General features: G+C 31.8%; 1 protein-coding gene across 2 annotated transcripts; it reads left to right on the top strand.

Moving 5' to 3' along the window:
• The first annotated feature begins 460 nt into the window (after positions 1 to 460).
• LOC139512969 (exonuclease mut-7 homolog) lies at positions 461 to 24,647 on the top strand. 2 transcript variants are annotated; one of them, XM_071300974.1, is made up of 19 exons: positions 461 to 686; positions 3,812 to 3,871; positions 4,546 to 5,576; positions 6,198 to 6,251; positions 6,520 to 6,659; positions 6,953 to 7,050; positions 9,082 to 9,155; positions 11,259 to 11,297; positions 11,662 to 11,819; positions 13,354 to 13,522; positions 14,869 to 14,930; positions 15,245 to 15,381; positions 16,153 to 16,262; positions 17,617 to 17,839; positions 20,631 to 20,812; positions 21,456 to 21,626; positions 22,681 to 22,734; positions 23,525 to 23,653; positions 24,310 to 24,647. In XM_071300974.1, the coding sequence occupies exons 1-19, from the start codon at positions 542 to 544 to the stop codon at positions 24,640 to 24,642; spliced, it is 3,369 nt and encodes a 1,122-aa protein (XP_071157075.1). In that variant the 5' UTR covers positions 461 to 541; the 3' UTR covers positions 24,643 to 24,647. The 2 variants fall into 2 exon arrangements, with proteins under 2 accessions (XP_071157075.1, XP_071157076.1); XM_071300975.1 differs by lacking the exon at positions 461 to 686 and adding an exon at positions 3,469 to 3,498.
• Positions 24,648 to 24,999: the final 352 nt, after the last annotated feature.

Raw genomic sequence — 24,999 nt, 5'->3', positions numbered from 1 at the left:
ATTTATGCCATTTATGTCACTATATATCTGGGACTATTATACTAGAGTAGTAAATAGTCCCAGCATATATGTTGTCCAGGAGAAAATTTAAACCTTCGATCAAATCTTATCATTTCCAGTAAGTGTATCTAGCATACGTTCCAAAAAGGCTTTAAATAAATTACAGCAAATAAATTTGCAACCATGATCATTTTAATTAGATATGACGCCGGCATTCCATTTGTTTTAACATGTAAAGTACATAAATTCACTGATGGTTTTTTTTTAATTATTTTTGTGATCTATTACGTAATGTGTTATATTGTAAAATTTTATATAAGCCATCTATCTCTAGAAACTAAAAAAGAAGAAGATCTCATTGACATTGGGGTATGATGATGATCACTCATAGTAAACGGCATAAACTATTTTATTCCGGCATTAAATCTCTTGTATGGTCCGTCATTGATTACATTGTTATGTATGAACCATAACTTCCGGTTATCACTTCAAACCAAAAAAAAATCGGGAAAGAGGGTAGAACTTATAATTTGTACATGAAATGATAATATTTGTACAGATTATATGGGTTATTGTAAAAGATTTTGTCTCAAGTATCTTTCACAAGAAAACTAACGACAAAAGCGTTCAGTTTGACGCCAAAACTCAAGAGAAATTTGACCGTTTCTTGGATTTAGCAAAATTAGGTATATTCGAAATCTGTAAAATCTTCAGTAATTTACTTCAGTCTTTATTTGTGTTTTTAAACTGTCAGCTAACACATTCTGTGTTTGAATTGTGATTTATATACTTAGTCTTAGGGTAAACAACAACTGAAAGTTCTTCGCCAACTCATAGACATTACTGAACCAGAATCTTAACGTTTTGTTTTAGTACCAGGTCTTCCAGGACACTTTTGATGCTCACATGTTCTCACCATATTTCCGATTGCACCCTACAAGTTTGCACCACAGGCACTCATCTCAGAATTTTTTTTCCCTATATATACCTTTATATACATTTAACACAAGGTACTTTAATAACTCGCGATTTAGAAAAATGTCAGGCGAAGACGCAATTCCGTTATATGCCAATTTCTCGGCTGTCAACCCCACTAATACTTGTTATGTCGTAAATTTAAATTGATTTATCTTTACAATGGTTACAACACGCCTACTAAGTACTTTTGTGGTCGGAATCATCTGTAGCAATCCTACAGAAGTATGTCAATTGTCATTATTGTAATTATTTCATCTATTGACAATGAATTGGCAATAAACGCAATGTTTTTTATATATCTCGGTTTCCGATTTGTCAATTGTATGGGAAAGTCTAAATGATTCTCGGAGTTATATTTTATAGGTAAAGTCAAGAGAGAGTCTGAATGACATTGACGTCATGGGAAAATTTGTAACTTATAAGACACACCACAAATAACACTTGTTAGATTTTTTTCACAGTATCTTATTCATCTTTACTAACTGGATGATAAGTTCTATTCATCATGTTCATACGAAAACTAACAGTTTTTTCTGAAACAATTTTTATTATTAATCATTTACTGCAAGACGTTTATTGGTCCGAGACTCCAATTGTCGTCCCTTGTTTTTCGTTGTTCACAAATATAGTCCCTAGTGTTGACAGTGGGTTACTTGCCATTAATTTTTATACCCCTTCCAAATTTATTTCTCCATTTTTATTGCCTCAAATTGCAAGTATGGGGGTGAAATTACACTGTAAAAAAATTTGGGTCCAGAATTTTAAAGGAAAGTAGTGATTTGGTCCAGCTGAAAAAGGTTGAAAATTAGCACTTTGGAAGCTGTCAAAAGATTTCAAGACGCCCTAAACATAAAATTGTCCATATTTTGAGTTAGAGCATATGAAGTTTTCTATAATTTTGATATAATTTGTCCCAAAAGTAGTACAACACACTGTAAAAGTTTCTTTGAGAAAGCGCAGGTGGGATTTTTTTTATTTTCATTTATGTTCTAAAAGAAATGCACTACGAAATAATTCTGTTCTCGGACCTATTGCCAATTTTGTAGACGAAATAATTACAATTGACATACTTGGGTAGGATTGCTACGGATGATTCCAGCAAAAGTAGGCGTTATATACACCATCGTGAAGATAAATCAATTTAGATTTACGACATAACAAGTTTTAGTTTGGTTGACAGCCGAGAAATCTGCATATAACGGAATTTCATCATTGCCTGACAAATCGCGAGTTAAGTACCTTGTTTTATTATTAAAGGTATATAGGAAATTTTTTTCTGAGATGAGTGCCTTTGGTTTGCACCCAATTTTTTATTCAAATTCCAGTTGAATTTATGAAGAAATTAAAAAAGAGCATATCAAATTCAAGCCATTGTAAGACCGAACATTCAATCACATCAAACAGATAGAAATGGTGTAAAGAAGATCAGCACATTTCATAAACCTCAATACAGCAGAGAACCTGGGTCAGTTATATGTACTAGCATACTGTATAAATTAAAATTACCTTCATTCATTTTTCATTAGAGACAAGACGGAATATAAAAAAAAGCTTTGCTTGTTCCACAAAGCTAATATAAAATAAAGTATTGTAGTATACATTTTACCCTTAGTTTGTAGTTAATAAAATGTATCTGATGACCCCACCCATCAACCAAGATAGATGCATGGCTATTAAAAATAGAACACAGGGGTATACATTTGTAATGCAGTTTTTGGCTTATAGCTCTGAAATAAAGCATTTAGAGCAAATCTGACATGTTATAAACATTTTCATCAGGTGAAGATCAATCTGCCCTGAAATTTTCAGACACATCAGATAAACTGTTGGTGGGTTGCTGTCCCAGAATTGGTAAATTTAAGGAAATTTAGCAGATTTTATTATACGACTGATGGCGGCGTCAGCGGCATTCAAAGACATTTTGTTTCCGGGCAATAACTTTAGTATAAGTAAATAGAAATCTATGTTATTTAAAGACAAGGTTTATAACCACAAAAGGAAGGTTGGGATTGATTTTGAGGGTTATGGTCCCAACAGTTTATTTAAAAGGGCCAAAATAATCATTTTCTAGTTTCCAGATAATAACTTTTGGAACGGTGTATTGATCTCTCTGAAATTATACCGCAAGTTTCCATACCTCTTTTGGGCTATTTCCTGGCCACCAATTTTTATTGGTGGAGGAAGATGGAGTGCCTGGAGAAAACAAAGACCTCAATAGGAAAACTGACAATCTTAGTCAATTCAGATTGGACTCCAGTTCACCCGCACCAGCAGGGTTCCAACTTACAACCTCAGTGTTGACTAGCTAGTGCTTACAGTAGTAACTACTTAGACCACTGGGCCACCAAGGCCCCTATGAGACAATAGAACAGACAAAAGTTTAAATAGATTGATCAGCAGGAATTGACTCTGTGGAAAAGTTTCATTTGGTTCGCAATTACAATTATTAAGCATTGCAACATGTGCAATGAATCTAGAAAAACAATAGTTGAAGATAATTGATGTTGTAACAGCAATTTGGTAAGAAAGTTTAGTACATTAAATGAGTATTTTGATATAAGGATAATTTCATTGGTTGTTTAGAATTTTAAGGACTACCTATTTAGGGAAGGACCATTTTTATAGATAAATAAATGATGAGGTTTAAGAAGACTTTGTAAATTATGTATTTTGACTTAGTCTGTAGTTGCATCAGTGTGCAGATAATCTTTATATCTAGGAAATGTAGTTTAATTTTTTTGTGTTATACTGTGTAATAGCACTGTTTTATTTTTGTAAAGTTTCTTGAATAGAATCGCCTCATTGTTAAGTATTAATAAATTTATGTTTTCAGTTGATGATACAGAGAGCAATAAGCTAACAATTATTACAACAAGACAGTCATTGTCTGAAGGTAAGGGAACTTGTTATATTTCATTTTTTTATTCAGATTAATAATACTATTACATGTACCATTGTTTACATATGCATTAGTATGATAAGTGATCTTTGTTCTAACTGACTCAAATGGCCTGGTAATGAAAATCAACTTGATAATATTGTAATCCAATTAAATGAAAAAATATGAGAACTCAAGTCAATGTATGTTAGAAAACTTATGGGATTGGGGATTGGAAGAATATCCAAATATGTTGATTAGCTTCAGTGTTTCAGTGTTTTCAATAACATGCCTAAGGCGTTTGTGCTTGATGGCCCCCATGCAGACCATCATCTGTTAAATATTGAAAGTCCCCTTTACTCTATAAAAGCCCTCAAGTTCATGACCACCACCCTTTCAGTCAGACCTCCATCCTTCAAAAAAATGTAAATACTCTATCCATTCTGTCTGAGTATGGAGCAAGGTGCCATTCACTGCTGCTATTAAATCTTTTGAAAACAATCTGATTCAAGATTACCCACCATGGTATTAACCAAATATTTTCTAGTGGATTGACTTCCATATAGTAGTTGTAGGAGTCCACTAGTCTAGTAAGTATATTTGTAGATCATTTTTTGTTCTATAATATTTTTCTGCCCAAGCAATCTTTCTAACTTTTAAAGTCACAGTATCTTCCTTTTTTTTGACAGCTACTAAAATGTATGAAGAATCAAGTGATGAAGATGGAGGGTTTATTTTATCCTCACCTGCAGATGTCCTGGTTAGTAAAGAAGCCTCTTCATCAGAACCACACCATACTCCTTCAAATCAAACATCAAGGGCAGATAAATCAGAATTACACGATGAGATACGACCACATCCATTTACTCAGAAGAATTGTGATAACACAGTGCCATTTCAAAACCAAATGCGTCCACATCCCTTAGTACAGAGTTATGGACTTCCATCTTCTAATTTGAGACATGTGCAGCCTCATTCCAGTCAATTTAAAAGTTCAAGTATATGTGTAGATATTAATTTACAGCACACTGTAGCATCAAATGCAATGACTTATACATCTGCTGAAAGGACACCAGAATCACCAGACATTTACAAACCATCAAAAACTTGTACAGAAGAATTTCCTGTTTTATCAAGAGGAAATGTAGGTAGCAAAAATCCTAAGAAAATGAAGCAAAATAGTGCCAAAAAGGTTATTGGAAGTAACACTGAATTTGATTTGAGTGAAGTTAAACAAAATAATCCAAAAGTTTCTGAAAAGTGGTTAAAAAAAACATTGGAGATGAAGTCTGTCTATGAACCATCTCGATCAGAAATGCAGAGATTATTGGAATATGTAGAGAATAAATGGTTTGATCAAAATCCAACAGACAAATCCCAGGCTTCAACTTTAATTAGAGAATATTATTCAAGATCAAGTCATCCATATGCTCTTGTTATTTATTTTATAGAAAACTGTCGTGAGCACAACTCGGGTAAAACATCATCACTGAGTTACTATTTCATGAAGGAGTTTTTAGCATGGTTAAAAAATACCCATATTGTAAATCAGAAAGAATTATTAACAGAGGATATCAAATTGAGAGCATTAGAAGCTTGCACACGATATAATACAGCACTTTTTCCTATGGCAGTCACGGCATTTCAGTTGATTCAGCATGGAAATGAATACATGTTGCCACATATAAAAGCTTTCTTGGAGAAAAAGAAATATAACGAGGTAATTTATGAATAGATTAATGGCAAGAGAATACCGTGGATTCATTATTATTCATTGGATACCAATTTTCGTGGGTAAAGTTGAACCACAAAATTAAATGTTTAACAAATGACAAATTTTCTATTGGCCTGTGGGCAAACTTTGGCAAAACAAAGAAATTAAATATCAACAAATGTAAGTTTTCTTTAGTCCGCGAAAATTGGTACCCTTGAAAATAAGTGAATCCACAATACACTATAAACCCAAATGAATTTTATTATTTGATTACATATATACACTGTATATGGAAATGGTCATTGGATTTCGCTAATGTGTCCCCTTTTTCACCATTTTTGTATTCATGATACATAGTCCGGTCATCATCAATCACTTTATACTTCCAACACAAAACTAAGAAATTAGTTATTTTGTTATTACAATGCAAAGCCTATATATTAACAAATTGCTAGCTGTTCCTGTTAAATTAGATTATCTTTAACATGTCTAAGTTCCGGATAGCCCATGGCCATAAACATGTTACATTGTGGCAAACATCTCTGAAGGTTTTCTTTGATATTATAAAATCTGATACTTTTATTAACTTTTGTTTAGATGACCAGGAAGATGCCTTTATTTTTTTAGGCTGCTGTTGTTGCTGGTAAATTGAGACTTCAAGATCATTTTACTATAGATGAGGTAAGTACATGTATCTTGACATTATTTTACATTTGACAGTAATCATATAAGGATGGGGTCCTTTATTTTTTGTGTGTGCATCATTGTATTACCATTGATATTTTTATCTATCATGATCATATCTATAGATCTATAGTATTTCATTTGGTAATAAATTAAAATGTACAAATGTAGATCATGTAAAAAAGTGACATTAAACTTTGTACTTTCAAGAAATCTGCATTGTATTCTTGGTTGTTATGTTAAGCATGCCATTTTTCTTCCTTAGATAGCTTTACCATTAGTTCTACAGGACAAAGTAAATGTTTTAGAACAATATGCAGCTGGTAACCTAAAACTACAACAAATGGTTGTACAGATGTTAGATAGTCTGGTGGATAGAGATGTTGTTATAGATGATGTAATAAGGTACTGTACGTTACTACAAGGATATTTGTTCTTATTCTACTTTAATGTTCTCTCATATTCATGTCCACCTCAACAATTTCTGAAATAGCGATTTGTTATTGATATATGTAAATTTCAGTTTTAAAGACGAAAACAATTGTATGACTATGATCACAGACGTCTTATACAGGTCTGTTATCGAGTTGTTAGAGAAAAATAAACGTTTTACCACCTATAGATAACAGTATGATTTTGTGGTATTTTTTCAGAGCAAAGTATTCTGTAAAATCGAAATATTTCATTTTTTTTTATAGTAAAAGTGGTGTAACCAATCCTAAGAGGGAGAAATTAAATAAAAAGACACTTAGTAAACTTGCAGCAAGACTGATGAAGTTGTATGATATCCCACAAGGTAATGTTTATAATCACATGGCATGACATTTATAGACCAAAATTTTCAAAATTTAATTGTTTTATTTAACTCACTTGTACCAAACCTATCTACACATTTCAACAAGACTGAGTTTGATATTGTTCCTTTCCTTAAAAATAAATGTATGATAAAGATAAGGATTTTTATATAAATGAAATCAATGCATTGTGTTTATTGATAATGTGGATTGGTATCTAAATTGAATATTACATCTACAGATGCAGGACATTTTAACAAAAAAAATTGAACTACTAGGGGACATTTGAGCGCCGACATTAGAGCCCATTTTAGCATGGGAGTAATCCGTTCACCTGTATTTTCGATAGCCCATTTTAGCGAAAACTTACCTGATGGAATAATACTCATTAAGCTTTGGTAAGAAGTTCAGTGTAATTCAAAGCGAACAAATAATTGTCCAGAGGTGTTCCATGCCCATTATAATGAGCAATGTTATAGTTGTCACCCAGCTATTTACGTGTTTTTATGCCCCACCTACGATAGTAGAGGGGCATTATGTTTTCTGGTCTGTGCCTCCGTTCGTCCGTCCGTCTGTGCGTTCGTTCTTCTGTTCGCTTCAGGTTAAAGTTTTTGGTCAAGGTAGTTTTTTAAGAAGTTGAAGTCTAATCAACTTGAAACTTAGTACACATGTTCCCTATGATATGATCTTTCTAATTTTAATTCCAAATTAAAGTTTTGACCCCAATTTCACGGTCCACTGAACATAGAAAATGATAGTGTGACTGGGGCATCCGTGTACTTGGGACACATTCTTGTTTTATACTATTATCAAATTGCAAACAACAACATATATATAAATACGAAGTATAGATGAATGTGCACCAAAATCTAGACAAGATAAAGAGATAGAACAGTTTATAATGCAATTCAACAGTATTGTACAGGGGGGTATATTCAGATCCAATTACGATACGTTCTCTAGGATATAAATTCCAGGCTAGAACAAACTTTTAACATTTGATTAAATCTTTTAGACATTTAGTGCTGTATTTTAATGGACATCATATGTTTAATATTGTGCTGTCATGAGTCTTTTAAAGTTTTTTCTTTATTATATATTATAATGGGTTGAAAATATTTCGTTAAAATGGGCAATGACAATTTTACTTTTCACTAAAATGTGTTAAAAATATGGCCCTAAAATGGGTTCTTCTTTGGCGCTCAAACGTCCGATTTTTTTCGCTCAAATGTCCTATCAATGTGCTAAAATGTCCTCTGCCGACATCTACTGTAAACAAGTCAATACATATAGGTACTTAACTTTTCAGAAGTAATTTTCTGTGTTATAAACCAATTGGTATGAAAGATTGTTGATTGCAATTTTACAAATATATTTTTCACCTTACAAAATTTAATTATTAATATTGTATATAAGGTTGTTTTGGGGTTTTGTTTAAATTGAACATGAGGGGGTAATTAAATATTCACTATTATTGGAGAATTCAATGATAGTTGATGTGTCAATGTGGAGATTTGAAAAGTTGTATCACGTGACATTTTTCGATGATCATACCTAGATTTTTACACAGGCAGGACAGGGGAATGAAGCAAATGTTAAAATTAAATTAGATTTCTACCTTCAAACACACAGTTTCAGTTTGACCTCCTCACCACTATAAAAACCTTCTGTAAGGTGACATTTTCCATAAGATATATGTTTTCATGCAGACAATGTTGTACTGTTCCCAATACAACACAGCATAGAGTTCTGACGTTATCACATGATGTTTATGTGAAAAATGAAATTGTACACTGTACAACAGACTATCTTAGACTAAAGTATTTATTATTCACATAACATAGCCTTTTACAATGCATTACCATCAACAATTCAGTATTTGAGTAGGGTTATATTGCAGTAAAATAGGAAGAGTGAAAATTAGACACACTAAAATTTCCCAATACAGTAATACATCCAGACATATAACATGTATAATATTTACTTTCTTTGATTCTAGCAAATATATTTGGTTATGTTATTCTTATTTTCAGAATTATGTCCAAACATAAGTAAAGCCAGAGGAGTAGGAGCATTGAGGTATCTTTTGTACAGGAGATATATAGAGGTAATACATGTATGATGATGCTTTCATGTAGGCTGAAAGAAATAACCATAACAGTACATTGTACCAGGGTAAAAGAATGTTAAAGAGCAACTGGTAGAAATGTATTTTAATATATGTAATTGTGATTTTTTATACAACCGCAAAAATTTCAAAATTTTTGGTCGTATATTGGTATGATGTTGGCGTCGTCGTCGTCCTCATCATCCTCCGAATACTTTTAGTTTTCGCACTCTAACTTTAGTAAAAGTGAATAGAAATCTATGAAATTTTAAAATAAGGTTTATGACCACAAAAGGAAAGTTGGGATTGATTTTGGGAGTTTTGGTTCCAACAGTGTAGGAATTAGGGGCCAAAAAGGGGCCCAATAAGCATTATTCTTGGTTTTCGCACCATAACTTTAGTTTAAGTAAATAGAAATCTATGAAATTTAAACACAAGGTTTATGACCATAAAAGGAAGGTTTGGTTTGATTTTGGGAGTTTTGGTCCCAACAGTTCAGGAATAAGGGACCCAAAGGGTCCAAAATTGAACTTTGTTTGATTTCATCAAAAATTGAATAATTGGGGTTCTTTGATATGCCAAATCTAACTGTGTATGTAGATTCTTAATTTTTGGTCCCGTTTTCAAATTGGTCTACATTAAGGTCCAAAGGGTCCAAAATTAAACTTAGTTTGATTTTAACCAAAATTGAATACTTGGGGTTCTTTGATATGCTGAATCTAAAAATGTACTTAGATTTTTTATTATTGGTCCAGTTTTCAAGTTGGCCTAATCGGGGTCCAAAATTAAACTTTGTTTGATTTCATCAAAAATTGAATAAATGATGTTCTTTGATATGCCAAATCTAACTGTGTATGTAGATTCTTAATTTTTGGTCCAGTTTTCAATTTGGTCTACATTAAAGTCCAAAGGGTCCAAAATTAAACTAAGTTTGATTTTAACAAAAATTGAATTCTTTGGCTTTTTTGATATGCTGAATCCAAACATGTACTTAAATTTTTGATTATGGGCCCAGTTTTCAAGTTGGTTCAAATCAGGATCCAAAATTATTATATTAAGTATTGTGCAATAGCAAGAAATTTTCAATTGCACAGTATTCAGCAATAGCAAGAAATCTTCAATTGCACAGTATTGTGCAATAGCAAGACATTTTCAATTGCACAGTATTGCGCAATAGCAAGAAATCTTCAATTGCAGAGTATTGTGCAATAGCAAATATTTTCAATTGCACAGTATTGCGCAATAGCAAGAAATATCTAATTGCACAATAATTGGAGTTATCTTTCTTTGTCCAGAATAGTAATTGAATCAACTTAAATCATTGTTTTATACAATATACAATGTATATTCACTTTTACTACCAACTGATAAATTAAAACATTTCTTTACCATTCAGTGATAACAAGCACCTTTTGGTACATTTTAATATTTTATGATGTATTTAAAGAAGTAGTTATTGTTGCAAACTCCATTAGAAATTTGAATTGAGATCAGTTTTGGAAAAAGGGAAAGGGGGGGGGGGGGGGGTTAAATTTTTCTCATTTCAGTTTTAATAAATAAAAAGAAAATTTCTTCAAACATTTTTTTGAGAGGATTAATATTCAACAGCATAGTGAATTGCTCAAAGGCAAAACAAATATTTTAAGTCTCATTAGACCACATTCATTCTGTGTCAGAAACCTATGCTGTGTCAAGTATTTAATCACAATCCAAATTTAGAGCTGAATCCAGCTTGAATGTTGTGTCCATACTTGCCCCAACTGTTCAGGGTTCAACCTCTGCGGTCGTATAAAGCTGCGCCCTGCGGAGCATCTGGTTTTACAGAAAAATAGGCATTCGACATCATAACTTGTGGCATTCATGAAATTTACCACAGTGACCATATGCATTATGTTGATAAAAAATTTACATTGACATATATAAAAAAAGGGTCAAAACAGAAATAAATAACATCATAAAGTATTTAGAATGTTTTGGCAATTATATATTATATATGTATATACCTACAATATCTTACCTGTAATAAAATAAAAATCCAGATAATAACTGGATTTAAGTTACTCTGTAATCATTGATCATAGAATTTATTTGTATTTATTGTAGGGGAAGATGGGTACAGGAAGTTGGGAAGAACTAGTAGAGGTAATAGTTGAATTGAAAAAAGATTTATGTAGTGACTGATAAAAATAAACTTTTTCACTTTGAACTTTTACATATATTTGCTTTTTACATTAATATTGCTATCAATTTGTTTTATTTTTGAGTTTGTTACAACAAAAAACATTTATTTTCTCTGGGTACAGTTTATGTATGATTTTGTTTCAATTATTTTAAAAACTTCCATCGATCAACAACAGAAGTTTGATTGAACTTCTGAAAAAAATTTAGTCATCAACCAATCGTTTCTGACTATAACTTGATAACATAGGCATTGTAGCATAGGGAATTTATAGGAAAGTGCACAAATATGAATGTGATCTATTAAATGCCTGGTTTTATTTTCCAGAATGCAGTTAGTGATAATGACTATTTGAAGGAACAGTTAGTAGAACAATTAATGTGTTATAATGAACTTACGGAAGCTGTTAAATGGGCAAGAAATTTCCAGTTGTCTGATGAATGTATTCCAGAAGTGGTTGCTGTAAAAAGAAGGGAAATGGATGAGTAAGTTTGTTATAGATTTAGTTCCTTGGTAATGTTATGGAAAACATCTTTAACATCTTAATGATAGTGAAAATAAAATGTCTACCATGTAGTTAAAAAGGAAAATAAAGAAACTGAAGAAGGCCAGTTGCCAAAACGTCTTAAGTAATGGTTTATTGGAATTTTTAAAACAAGTATTTTTTTCACATAAAAGCATAAATATATAGTAGAAGCAGCTGTAAAAAACAGCATTATCAGTTGTAAATATACCTTCTTTCTGATCACTGTTAGTATAAGCTGCCTGCAGTTATAGGGTAGTTTTGTTTTCCCCAAATCTGTATAACTTTTACATTTTCTCAGACAGCAGTTTCATTATTCTTATAACATCATTTTTATACCCCACGCAACGAAGTTGCGAAGGGTATAATGTTTTTGACCTGTCCGTCCGTCCGTCCGTCAGTCCGTCCGTCAGTCCGTCAGTCCTGTTTCTTGTCATCGCAACTCCTCTCAAACCACACAACAGAATTTCACGAAACCTTTTCAGATAATAAGGACATTCTATGTAGTTGTGCATATCGACGGGAAATTGCGATTCAATTTTTTTTCTAGGAGTTGCGCCCCTTTGAACTTATTTACTTTAATGTATTACTGCAACAGTTTGTCATCGCAACTCCTCTCAAACCACACAACAGAATTTCACGAAACCTTTTCAGATAATAAGGACATACTATGTAGTTGTGCATATTGACGGGAAATTGCGATTCAATTTTTTTTCTAGGAGTTACGCCCCTTTGAACTTATTTACTTTAATGTACTTCTGCAACAGTTTGTCATCGCAACTCCTCTCAAACCACACAACAGAATTTCACGAAACCTTTTCAGATAATAAGGACATACTATGTAGTTGTGCATATCGACGGGAAATTGCGATACAATTTTTTTTCTAGGAGTTACGCCCCTTTGAACTTATTTACTTTAATGTATTACTGCAACAGTTTGTCATCGCAACTCCTCTCAAACCACACAACAGAATTTCACGAAACCTTTTCAGATAATAAGGACATACTATGTAGTTGTGCATATCGACGGGAAATTGGGATTCAATTTTTTTTCTAGGAGTTATGCCCCTTTGAACTTATTTACTTTAATGTACTACTGCAACAGTTTGTCATCGCAACTCCTCTGAAACCACACAACAGAATTTCATGAAACTTTGTAGATAATAAGGACATACTATGTAGATGTGCATATCAACAGGAAATTACGGTTCAATTTTTTTCTAGGAGTTATGCCCCTTTGAACTTATTTGCTTCAATGTACTTCTGCAACAGTTTGTCATCTCAACTCCTCTGAAAACACACAACAGAATTTCATGAAATTTTGTAGATAATAAGGACATACTATGTATATTGACAGGAAATTATTATTCAATATTTTTTCTTATACTTATTTAATTTCTCCAATGACAATGTGGGGACGTGGGGTATGTGAGCGTGCTCACTAAGGTTCTTTAATACTTCATGATTTCAGTCAAATGCTATTCTTGGTATTTCAGAGGAGAAGATAAACAAGAGCAAAACGCAGAAGGAGAAAATTGGGACGATGACTGTTATTCTGAAACAGAAATGTCTGCTCACTATTATACCTTAAACCTACCAGATGATCATATTACTGTTATAGATACCAAAGAAAAGTACCAGGCTTGTCTGTCTACTCTTACAAAGGTTTGTACACTTAGGAACCAGTCTAAAGTTTGAAATCGTGTCTAATTTGGTTTGACAAAAATCTATTGAAAAGAAGGTTCAAGTTTTTCCATCCTGTTTTTCTTAGTGCAATGAATTGACCTTGTATGAAAAAAATATTTTGAAATAAAAATACTCATTTATAACTAACAGAAAATAAATTAAGCAACACAATACATTTTATGCATCAAAAGCATTTTTCTGGATTTACCTAGCCCTTGATCAGGAACTTTCAAGGTTAAATATGTAACAGCCAAGGATGTACAAAAAAAAAATTTAAATTGAAGGGCTTTGTGACAAAAAAGACCTTAGAATAATAGCCAAATCCATCTACGGTCAACTTTGCTCAAGGGAGTTAAAACTTTAGTTTCTTAATAATTTATAAATTTGTAAATGAACAATTTTAGAAAGATGAAGAAGGGATATAATCCAATTAGAAAAGTTATTTAATCCAATTCTTTTTATAATTTGTAAGATAAGTAAAACGGCATCATGTTAAGACATACAGGTTAAAGTTCTATTTCTTTGATGTTCACAACTTCTGTAAATGCCAATGTGTGTTAGCTTAAGATTAAGATTTAGATTGAACATCCTTTTTAATAATTTACATATGAGATGATTTATTTTTACTATATTAAAAAGAAAAATTATAAATAACTGCATTTAATTTTGAACTAGATTATTACCCCTCTTAAAAAGAGGGGATTAAACTGGTTTACCTCTACGCAGTGGGTCTCATTGGGGTCTAGGCGTGACGCGGGATTGCCAATTTTTGTAAGCGTGACATGTGAAACTACAAAAAAATAAGAATTGCTTATGTACATAGTGTAAGTGGGATACAAGAACCTGACAAAAAAAGTAAGCGGGATCAGGGATCAGAACCCCCCATGAGACCCCCTAAACTTCCCATCTTAGTACTTTTCTCAGGAACTACAAATCTGAGCTTCCTGAAATTAGTTGAAAGCTTTATTTGAGAATGTTATCTAGTATGATGCATTTTGAAAAGAATTAACATTTATCAACTTCCACTGATTAAATATATAGATCCTTAAACATATTTACCAAGCTTTGTGTGAGCATAAAATAACATGCCATTAAATTTCATATCTATCACTGATCAACTTATTATTTGTCAGATATATATAGCAGGGGAATCATTAGTTCATAATGTTTATCTTGTTTAAAAAATGCAAGACACAAAAAATATGACCAGAAAAATGCTTTAAATCATACATGATTCAGTGTAATGGTATATTACAATCAATTTTATTTGTAAGATAATATTTTAAAGATCTGCCGATTTGTTATTAATCATGACTTTTCTTCAGCCAGGAACTATGATTGGCATTGATGCAGAATGGAAACCAAGTTTTGGTTCACAAGTACAAAAGTAAGTTGAAATTTGTATAGTGCTAAGTACATGCAAATTAGTTCTTTACAAATCAGATTACATGATAAATAATTTGAAGTAAAGATTGTAAATATAAACAAGCATTATGAAAGAATTCCATGTTTTAGTCATGCCTGTGGGTAGTAGAGACGTAAACTATTGGTATACAGCTTTATATTATAGAGAGTAGAAGACTTGGATGCTTCATACCTCAGTTATAGATAACTTATTTGAAGAATTTTACGTCCATTTAAAAACATTTTATAGTTGAATGTTTAACCTTAAAATCATCTTACCATTTCTTTGTATTTCAGGGTAGCTTTGATACAGTTAGCAACTTATGACCATGCATACCTGATTGATGTGAAGACTTTACTGAGAATTCTGACAGAAGATGATTGGCAGCTAATGGTGATATCTGTCTTCTGTAATCAAGATATTGTCAAATTAGGTACATAACGGTTTATTGATATTATTTTAGTTTGGATACCCTGCATAGAAATAAGTTGCACAGCAACTGAAGGACATAGTAAAAGAGTTTTTTTTGGTCTAACTGCTTTATAATTTTGTGAAAACTATTCCTCTTTGATTTTTGCTTGAAAACTACCATACTCTATAGAATTGATCTTGATCATGTTAGTTATCCATAATATATCACTATTTGGATTTCTGAATGTTTTACAGAGTTACAGTATAGGACATTGGCCATTTTGTCCAATTCTAACATTATTTTATCTTCTGAGTTCTGAATGCTACTTCCTATAAGAGGTCTTAAACTTTTTTGAGTGAGATTGTTTGTCATTATGTTCCACATAATTTACCACCATAATATTGTCATTTAATGATTATTTTGGATAAATGGGACTTTGACCTTTTTAGATATTCATTGTTATTTATACTAACCAATCATCACTCTTCAAGATAAATTATTGAATCTAAAGGCTCCAAAGCTGACTTTTACCAAAAAAAATTATCGATTTTATGGGCCTGTGGAGATGATTTTTAAATGCCTGACTATATTTTTACAAACTTGGGCTGGTTGGTCTGTTGAGCATGAAGAACGAGTCATGTTTTAATTTTTTTGTTGGCATTTTTGTTTTTTTATTTAAGTTTAATTGAATATGAATGATAAATAGGTAGGTAAGGGAGATACTAACTTTGTAAACATAGTTTCTATTTATCCACAAAATAGTGGCTTCAGTTAATTAACTCTTTCTTGTAGGTTATGGATTAGATTCAGATTTTAAAATGTTTACCAAGACATTCCCATTTATGGAGAAAACTCTAGCTAAGATGGAGAGAGTAGTTGATTTAGAAAAATTGGCACAGAAGGTGAGTTTGTTTATAATGTTTATAGATTTGATTGACAAACAGGTTCATCAAAAATATGAGTAGCAACATCTTCAGATCACATACCACAGAACCAATCACAAATACTGTGGATTCGTTTATTTTCGTGGGTATCAATTTTCTTGAATTGAGAAAAATTTGCATCTTCTTAGATATTTGATTTCATGGTTTTGCCAATCTCTGCATAGAAAATTTGTAATTTTGTTAATATTTGAATTGGTGGTACACCTGTACCCACAAAAATTGGTATCTTATATATAGTAACAAATCCACAGTATATATATGTATTTATCAGGGGATTAATCATCATCAAGACGGATTAAAAGCAACCATGCAGGTTATATACAAACCAACTAAAGATAAATTCAAACATAAAATTCTTAATGGATATATTTGGATAATAAATTCTATGATAGAAATATAATGCATTAATAGAAAAATTGATTACAGTTCAAAAGCATATTGAATGATATCTGCACGGGACTTATATTTCACTAGCAGTGTAATTGACCATTGAAAGAATCAAACATACACAAATTGCATCATTCAAATCTTTTGCTTGAAACATCTTTGCCAGAAACGCATCAAATTTTGAAGTTGGATTTTCAATTTCTTAATACCAAATAGATATTTTTGGATTAAAATCTGATCATGTCCCTTGAAGGTTTTAATGGACCAGTATAAAAAAGAAAAACAAAAGCAAGTGATAAAATGATTATGTATTAACAAAATATCAATGACTTATATGTACTTAACATGGAAGAGACTGATTGATTCATGGATACTTAATGTTATATTACATGCATGATCAGGACACTTACATTATCAGCTGAGGGTTGTAATTCTTCTTTTCAGAATCTAATGCATCCTGGGTAATATTTTCAAAAGTGTTCACCAAAACGTTCTGATTGGTTAAAAATGTCATAAACAATGGAAATTTAACCAATGACATGATGTTATTTTCATTTTGGGGTAAGAAAAATGAAATTACCCATGATGCTTTAGATTCTGAAACGGCCAATTAGGATGGGTGAATTGTCTTCTTGCAAACTACATGAGATTGTTCTGACCCTCAGCCAATCAGTCTTTGGATCATGAATTATACCTAGACTTCTGGCAAACCAGCCTAAACCAGTCTTTGGTGTAGACATTGAACCCAAGAATTCTAGGTGGTTCAATCCCTGCAATAGATGAAAAATCTCAACAATAAGCCTGTATAATCAATATCACAAGACACAAGTATACATTGATAGAAAAAGATAATATACTGCATGAAAATTTTCTTGGTAAGATAATTGTCATTATAAAATATGAATCATTCTTTTGACTTTTAAAGGTTTTAGATAAAGTGGTTAACTTTATGCCAGATACAGAAGATGCATCAGATGATGACAAAGAAGATGATAATGACAGTGGTATAAACTTCAAGTTCCAGAAAGTAGAAGAAAGAGGTCTGAGTGAACTTGTTCGTCAGTGTTTTGGAAAAGCCTTAAATAAATCTGAACAGATGTCTGACTGGGAGAGAAGACCACTCAGACAACCTCAGATTATATATGCAGGTATAATTTCAATTCTTTATTGTGTACTAGTGTAACCATAATTGTATTAACAGTAGGTCTAATGAAACGATATAAATGCCTAATTGGTACTACTGCTAACTGAATAATACCAATTTTCAAAACAAATGCTCTATATAGTATAACTGTTAAGGGATTTTTGTGTTCAAGATATCCGCGATACAAGAAGTTGCCTAAAAGAAAAGCAGAATATTCACCTTTTGTTTTACAAGGTACATAAATACTACATGTGTATAGATATAAGAAGATGTGGTATGCTTGCCAATGAAACAACTCTCCACCGGAAAACAATTTTAAAACATTCAAACTGCATACATTTTTACTGCTTACAAAATTTTTATCATTGTATTCTTGTTGAGCCTGCGACTTTTGTTGCAGAAAACTCAACATAGTGATAGTGATCCGGCTTCGGCAGCGTTAGCTAACTTCTTAAAAGCTTTATATTTTAGAAGGGGGAAGACCTGGATGCTTCATACTTTGTATATGAATGCCTCATGTTACGAAGTTTCCGTCAGTCACATGTCCAATGTCCTTGACCTCATTTTCATGGTTCAATGCCTGCCTGAAAAAAAAGTTCAGATTTTTTGTAATGTTAAATTCTCTCTTATAATAAGTAATAGGATAACTATATTTGGTATGTGCGTACCTTGCAAGGTCTGCATGACCACCAGACAGTTTTAACTTGACCTCATCCTCATTTCATGAATCAGTGAACAAGGTTAAGTTTTGGTGGTCAAGTCCATATCTCAGATACTATAAGCAATAGGTCTAGTGTATTGGGTGTATGGAAGGATTGTAAGGTGTACATGTCCAACTGGCAGGTGTCATCTGACCTTGACCTCATTTTCATGGTTCAGTGGTTATAGTTTAATTTTTGTGTTTGATCTGTTTTTCTTATACTGTATGCAATAGGCCTACTATGTTTGGTGTATGGAATTATTGTTAGGTGTACATGTCTAGCTGGCAGGTTTCATCTGACCTTGACCTCATATTCATGGTTCAGTGGTCAAAGTTAAGTTTTTGAGTTTTGGTCTTTTTTTCTAATAATATATGTAATAGGTCAACTATATTTGGTGTATGGGAATATTTTATGATCTATAGGTCAGTCACACCAAGGATCCGGAAATTTTTTCACCTAATTTCGGTCATTTTCATATAACTTAAAAGTTGATGCCCCTTTTCAAAAAAAGATTGTCAAAATCTCATCACTGTATGAGCATATGCATGAGTATGCTCATACTCGTAGCATCAACAAACTTGTTTCACTGTTGCATCGCATTTACTTCATGATTTATCCTACCGTTTTCCTAAAATCGATCAAGAGCAATTAAGGGAAGGCAACAGTTTAAAAATAAAAGGATTTTAATGACTCAAAACGGTAACTTTTTCAGTCATCGCCTACGTTTCTTTCGATTCTGAAGTCGAAATTCAAAACCGGATGTGATGCGACAATACTAAAACGAACAATTCCGGACTCATTTCCGGGATTAGTTTTGTTTATCAAATTCACAGGAAAACATCGGCTTTGTAATATTTTACCTTTATTAGTGTAAGAATATTAATGAAAATAGTTGCACTTGCTTTATTTAGCATGAAATCATTTTAAATTTACGATTTAATGTCAAATCTGTGGACGAGAATTTCAGGCATGCGTATTACCATAGTAAACAAAGCACGTGTGTTAGTAGTTCGGAGCTTGTGATTAATAGTCAGGTTTGAATTAAAAACACAGGTAAAGAGATTAGCAATCATTAGCCAATAGCTCCCCGAGGCATTAATATAGTTATTAAGAGGGCCCTCAGGATTATAACACTTTACTGGAGTGGCAGTTTTAAATACATCAAATCGATAACAATACAAAAATATGTTCAAAATGGCGATTTTGAAACTCGATCTCAACGAAATGACCGAAATTATTTCTGTTGGAAAATAAAATTTGACCTAAATACCAATAAATGATTTAGGACTTTTGAGTTTCCGAATCGGTCATGACTGGCATATATGACCGTTTCCGGACCCTTGAGTCACACAGGTTTTATTTGACCTTGACCTCATTTCCACAGTTCATTGCTCAGTGATAAGTTTTTTGTGTTTTGGTCTGTTTTTCTAAAACTATAAGCAATAGGTCAACTATATTTGGTGTATGGAAGAATTGTTAGCTGTACATGTCTGATTGGCATGGTTCATCTGACCTTCACCTCATTTTCATGGTTCATTGGTCAATGTTTAGTTTTCTTGGTTAATGTTAAGTTTATGTGACAGTTGTAATAAAGCTTTATATTAACAACTATCAACATAATATCAATGATTAGTAAAGAAGGCGAGACATTTCAGCGTGTGCACTCTAGTTTAGTAACCAATATGAAACACAGGTCAACATTAATACATGTTTTACTTGTCCAAAATAACCAATACTTTTGATGACTATTTATTCTTAACAGTATTTTTTAAAAGATATTTTATTGATTCAAATAAGAGTTGATGGACACGTTTACATGTATATAATTTTAAATATTTCCTATAATTGTTAAAGCTATCTTTTTAAATTAATTACAATCTATTTGATTTTAATAGGAGTGACTCTCTACCAATTTGTAAAATTAATTTTGAAATAGCCTGAATAAATCATAAAAATGATGATGATGAGACCAGTTTCATAATCTAACCTTTTGAAATACTGAATAAATGTATTAAATAAAAAAATAATTTTGAAATGATCAAAAATAGCTTTGTCATAAGCACTAAGAGAAGTTGTATTGCTATATAATTACAGCATTAGATGCCTACATTCTTCTAAAGGTCTATGACAAACTTGTGAAAATAGCAAGAGAAGAACGTCTAAAAATAGATTTGGAACCATTAACTTCTATGAGATGGATGAAAATGAGTCGAGGAGACAAGAAAAAGGCCAAGGCAAAGGGTCAGAAAATAAAACCCAGGCTTCCTAAACTGTTGGTCAGTACTTTTGATTAATTAGCTGTCTACCAATTGGTTCTAAATAAAACTTGATATTTCTCACTATGTATATTTGAATTATCATACACCTTCATACATATGAAATATATTGGAAAATGTAGGATGTTCATCAGTTATAGACACTAGGAGAAAAGAGGTTAAAATTCTGTCCAGTATTAAAAGACATTTCATTTAGATAAATTTCTTTTGTTTTTTATGTGTTGTACCATCTTCTCCCTCATTCTAGTATATGTACTAAATAGGATCATTACATTTTTAAGCACACATGGAAGTTATTTGTTTATTTAAGGAACAACTGTAATATTTTTTCTGTCTATGAGGAAATAATATAAAAAATTAGGAAAATTAGGTGATGAAGAAATAAGATAAAAAATTTGTTGCACACTGAATAACGAGTGTAATGGGTTATTTGACAGTGTGCACCACATTTTTTATGTTATTTCGAATAGACTGAAAAAAAATATTACAATCATTTCTTATAATTTAATTCTAGATTCCATATTCAAAGAGTAAATCATAAAAACGTTGATAACGTCACTGTCAAATGGCAAAATTATGTCTATGAGCTGATAAAAAAATGATCACAGCCAATGTATCAGTCAAAAACCTTTTGCTTTTTCAGCCTCCAGGTCCAAACCAACAATCACAACACTATGCAGAATCCCCAATCTCTCCAGGAGATTTTACTGTAGTGGTGGATTCTATGTTACAAGGACTTGGAAAACAATTAAGAAGTTGTGGTGTGGATGTACATATACTTGATAATACTGATAGTCATGACAGGGCTATAGAGGTATTGTTGGAATCTTCTTTTTGGTATTTCTTGTATTGATACATCTGTTATTTTTATAAATCAGATCAAAAGAAGCACTTGTTTATTTGTTAAGTCTTGGCTGGTTATTTTTTTGTCCATTTGTCATGTTTTCCATTATAGATTTTTTAGGGACTTGTTGGAATCACAATAATGATCATACCTCTGTCTGTCCATCAGGGTTGGCGGGTCATCCATTCAGTTGTCCCATTGTTTGCTTTCACATTTTTCTCAGGACCTACAAATCAAATCAGAGCTTCTATGATTTTGGTATCCGGCTTAATGTGAACATTATTTACCATGTGATGCTTATTCATATTTTATTTCTTTTAAATCTTATCAACCATTTTTTAACCGGATTTTTGTGACAAAAATGTCGGTTATTGATTTGGGAATGTACGGCAGGCGGCCGGTCGGGTGGGCGGCAATCAAATGTTGTCCGTGCATAAACTCATGAACCGTTCAACCAAAGCTTTTAAAATTTTAATATGTTGTTACTGACAACTAAATGAAGGTCAAGTTTAATAATGGCGATTTTGACTTTTACCTTTCAGGAGTTATGGTTCTTGAAAGATTGAAAAATAGTGTTTCCCGTCGTGTCCGTGCATTTTCTCATGAACCATTCAACCGAAGCTTTTCAAATTTTAATATGTTGTTACTGATGACAAAATAGAGGTCAAGTTCAATAATGACGATTTTGACTTTTACCGTTCAGGAGTTATGGTTCTTGAAAGATCGTAATATGGTGTTTCCATTCACATTGTTGCATTTACTCACGAACCATTCAATCTTAGCTTTTCAAATTTTAATATGTTGATACTTTTGACAAAATGGAGGTCAAATTTGATATTGACGATTTTCACTTTCACCAATCATCAGTAATGGTTCTTGTGATATTGCCAGGACACAAATAAATGTTAATAAATCCGGTTTGCTGTCGTTGTGACAGCCTCTTGTTTAAAGCTACATTACCTTTTTTGTAAACATATTTCACCAGTTTTTCTTCCATTCATTTAACACACATTTCTATTTGTAGATCTGTCAAAAAGAGAAGCGTGTAGTTCTCACTTCAGGACTGCCTTTCATGAGGGTATGTAAATATATCATATTTTGCTTATGGTTACACCATTTTTTTCAAATAGCATCACAGGAAGTACTAGCATTTGGATGGAGGGGCTTTTCTATTCATTTATATACATTTTCTTTACATACTACTGCATTTTGACACTTTGGATGTTTATACACAATAATCACATAGCTACGTTGTTTTTTTAGAGCATTGAGTTTTATTTGTCTAATGAGGTTCAAGATTTTAGATTAAATCAATAGTCTTAAACTTACCTGTATCACTGAGCTAATTAACACAAATAACTAGAATTGTCATAATTATTGACAATGACAGAGGCTAGTTTTACCAGAAATATTTGTCATCATGATTTTATAACATCATCTTTGTATATTACCATCTTATATTAGTTTAAACATATTTATTTATTTTTTTTATTTTTTTATTATTTTATTTCACTTATATTAGCACTGCTGCGCAAATCTCTCAACAATTATATGGAGTCAAAGCTTTATTTGAGATATTACTGCCTTGCAGTGTATGCTGTTTTAAAAAAGGAGTCATTATTTCATATACATTGTTTATAATGAAAATTCAGAAATTATTGCATGCATTTGATGTGACTTTTTACAAATAACCAAATATACAGATGAACTTTTTGTGATTTTCAGAAAAATCTGCAACCTTACAATTGTTTCAGATATCAGTCGCAATATTTTCAATAATCAAAACTTTGGAATATCTCTGAATTTACAGTATATAGAGACACAATGTGAAATCTGGTGTGCATCAATTGATAAATCTTTTTTTTCAGGTTCAAGGAATAGTAGGAGATAAGATGTGTTACAATGTACAGACAACCACTGCTAGAGAACAAGTAGTAGAGGTTTTACAATATTTTAATGTCAAGGTCACTGAAAAAGACATATTTAGTAGATGTAAGGTATGTAAGATCAAATAAATGTTGGAAGAAATTGATTTTATAGTTTAACTTAACTTTAAATAGTTAGAGGCCTTATTGTTAATGACCCTTTTAACATTTTCTCCGCCATTACTAAAAAAGAAGACATTTGACAAGAAATTCAACAAATTCTGTAAAATACGTTTTTTAACAATCGTTGCTGGCCATCATCCTTTAAAAATTTGTGAACCACTCTCTCAATAAATTTGCATAAAAGCTATTCTTAAAATTATGAAAAAAAAACATTTTATTTTTAAATCCTCTGAACTTTCAGGAAATGAGGCATGTGTGCAACCTTATAAAATTTTATGTTGTTGTCCCTTACCACCTTAGCATCCACTGTTTAATACTCAAAATTGAAATGTGGCAAGAAAACTATTGGAATTGATAAAAAAAATTCTAATAAAAAAGGTGGGAAGGATATATTGCTACTAAATTATGATTGAATAAAAGTTTATGAACCTCAATTCAGAACAGTACAGAGATTTTTCATGAGTTTAATGAGAACCTGGTCAGCCATTTATTTTTAGAGAAAAAGATGATAAGATAACACATTATGGATAAAATCTGTTAAATCATTTAAAATTAACAGATATTTTCATCAAAATTAAATGATACATGAATACTTTTCTTTTCAGGTATGCAATGGAAATGTCTATCTTCAAGTACCATGCAATGTATTTAAAGAAAATTGGATAAAGTTAAGGAAAGTCAGTGACCAAGATAAACCAGTCACAGAACCCAATGTCCAATATGGCATTAATTGGTCAACCATGACTGTTGTAAATAACAATGTTCAGCTTCAGTTGGACTCTATACCTGAGCCTATGTTTGATAAGGTTAATACATTCTTTTGTTGTGGAACTTGTGGTAAAGTATTCTGGGAAGGTTCACACTTTGCTAAAGTTTGTGATCAGTTCTCACATGTTTTAGATATGACTGATACAGGAAAAAATATTTATAACAGTTGATTACATAACATGAATTGTATGAATTGAAGAGTATTATGCAATTCTTATACTGAAAATGAACTAAATGATTAAAAGATCAGATTGTTACATGTCTTAAAAAATATGTGCCTATGCAGTCTATGAGTACAATAAATCCTCTGTAAAATTACTGCCTTTTTAATGCACTATTACTGAGTATGCCATATAGGTTGACAGTTGTTTAATCATTCATATAATAAACATGACATGAGAAAATATAAGTTTGTAAATACACTGCATATTTTATTCCTAATATATGATGCTGGGGCATATAAGTATACTTCGAATATTTGATGCTAAGGCATACAAGTAAGAGGTTTAGCTAGCTAAAACCAGGTT

This window comes from Mytilus edulis, chromosome 2 (genome assembly GCF_963676685.1).
Source record: "Mytilus edulis chromosome 2, xbMytEdul2.2, whole genome shotgun sequence".
Classification (NCBI taxonomy): Eukaryota; Metazoa; Mollusca; class Bivalvia; order Mytilida; family Mytilidae; genus Mytilus; species Mytilus edulis.
The sequence above is the reverse complement of the archived record's forward strand: the minus strand, read 5'-3'. Positions and strand labels throughout refer to the sequence as shown.

Coding starts and splice junctions, on each gene's coding strand:
- LOC139512969 (XM_071300974.1), top strand. CDS start 542: ATGATAATATTTGTACAGATTATATGGGTTATTGTAAAAGATTTTGTC. Junction 3,872..4,545: donor AAGACAGTCATTGTCTGAAG/GTAAGGGAACTT, acceptor TTTTTTTGACAG/CTACTAAAATGTATGAAGAA. Junction 22,735..23,524: donor CAGGACTGCCTTTCATGAGG/GTATGTAAATAT, acceptor CTTTTTTTTCAG/GTTCAAGGAATAGTAGGAGA.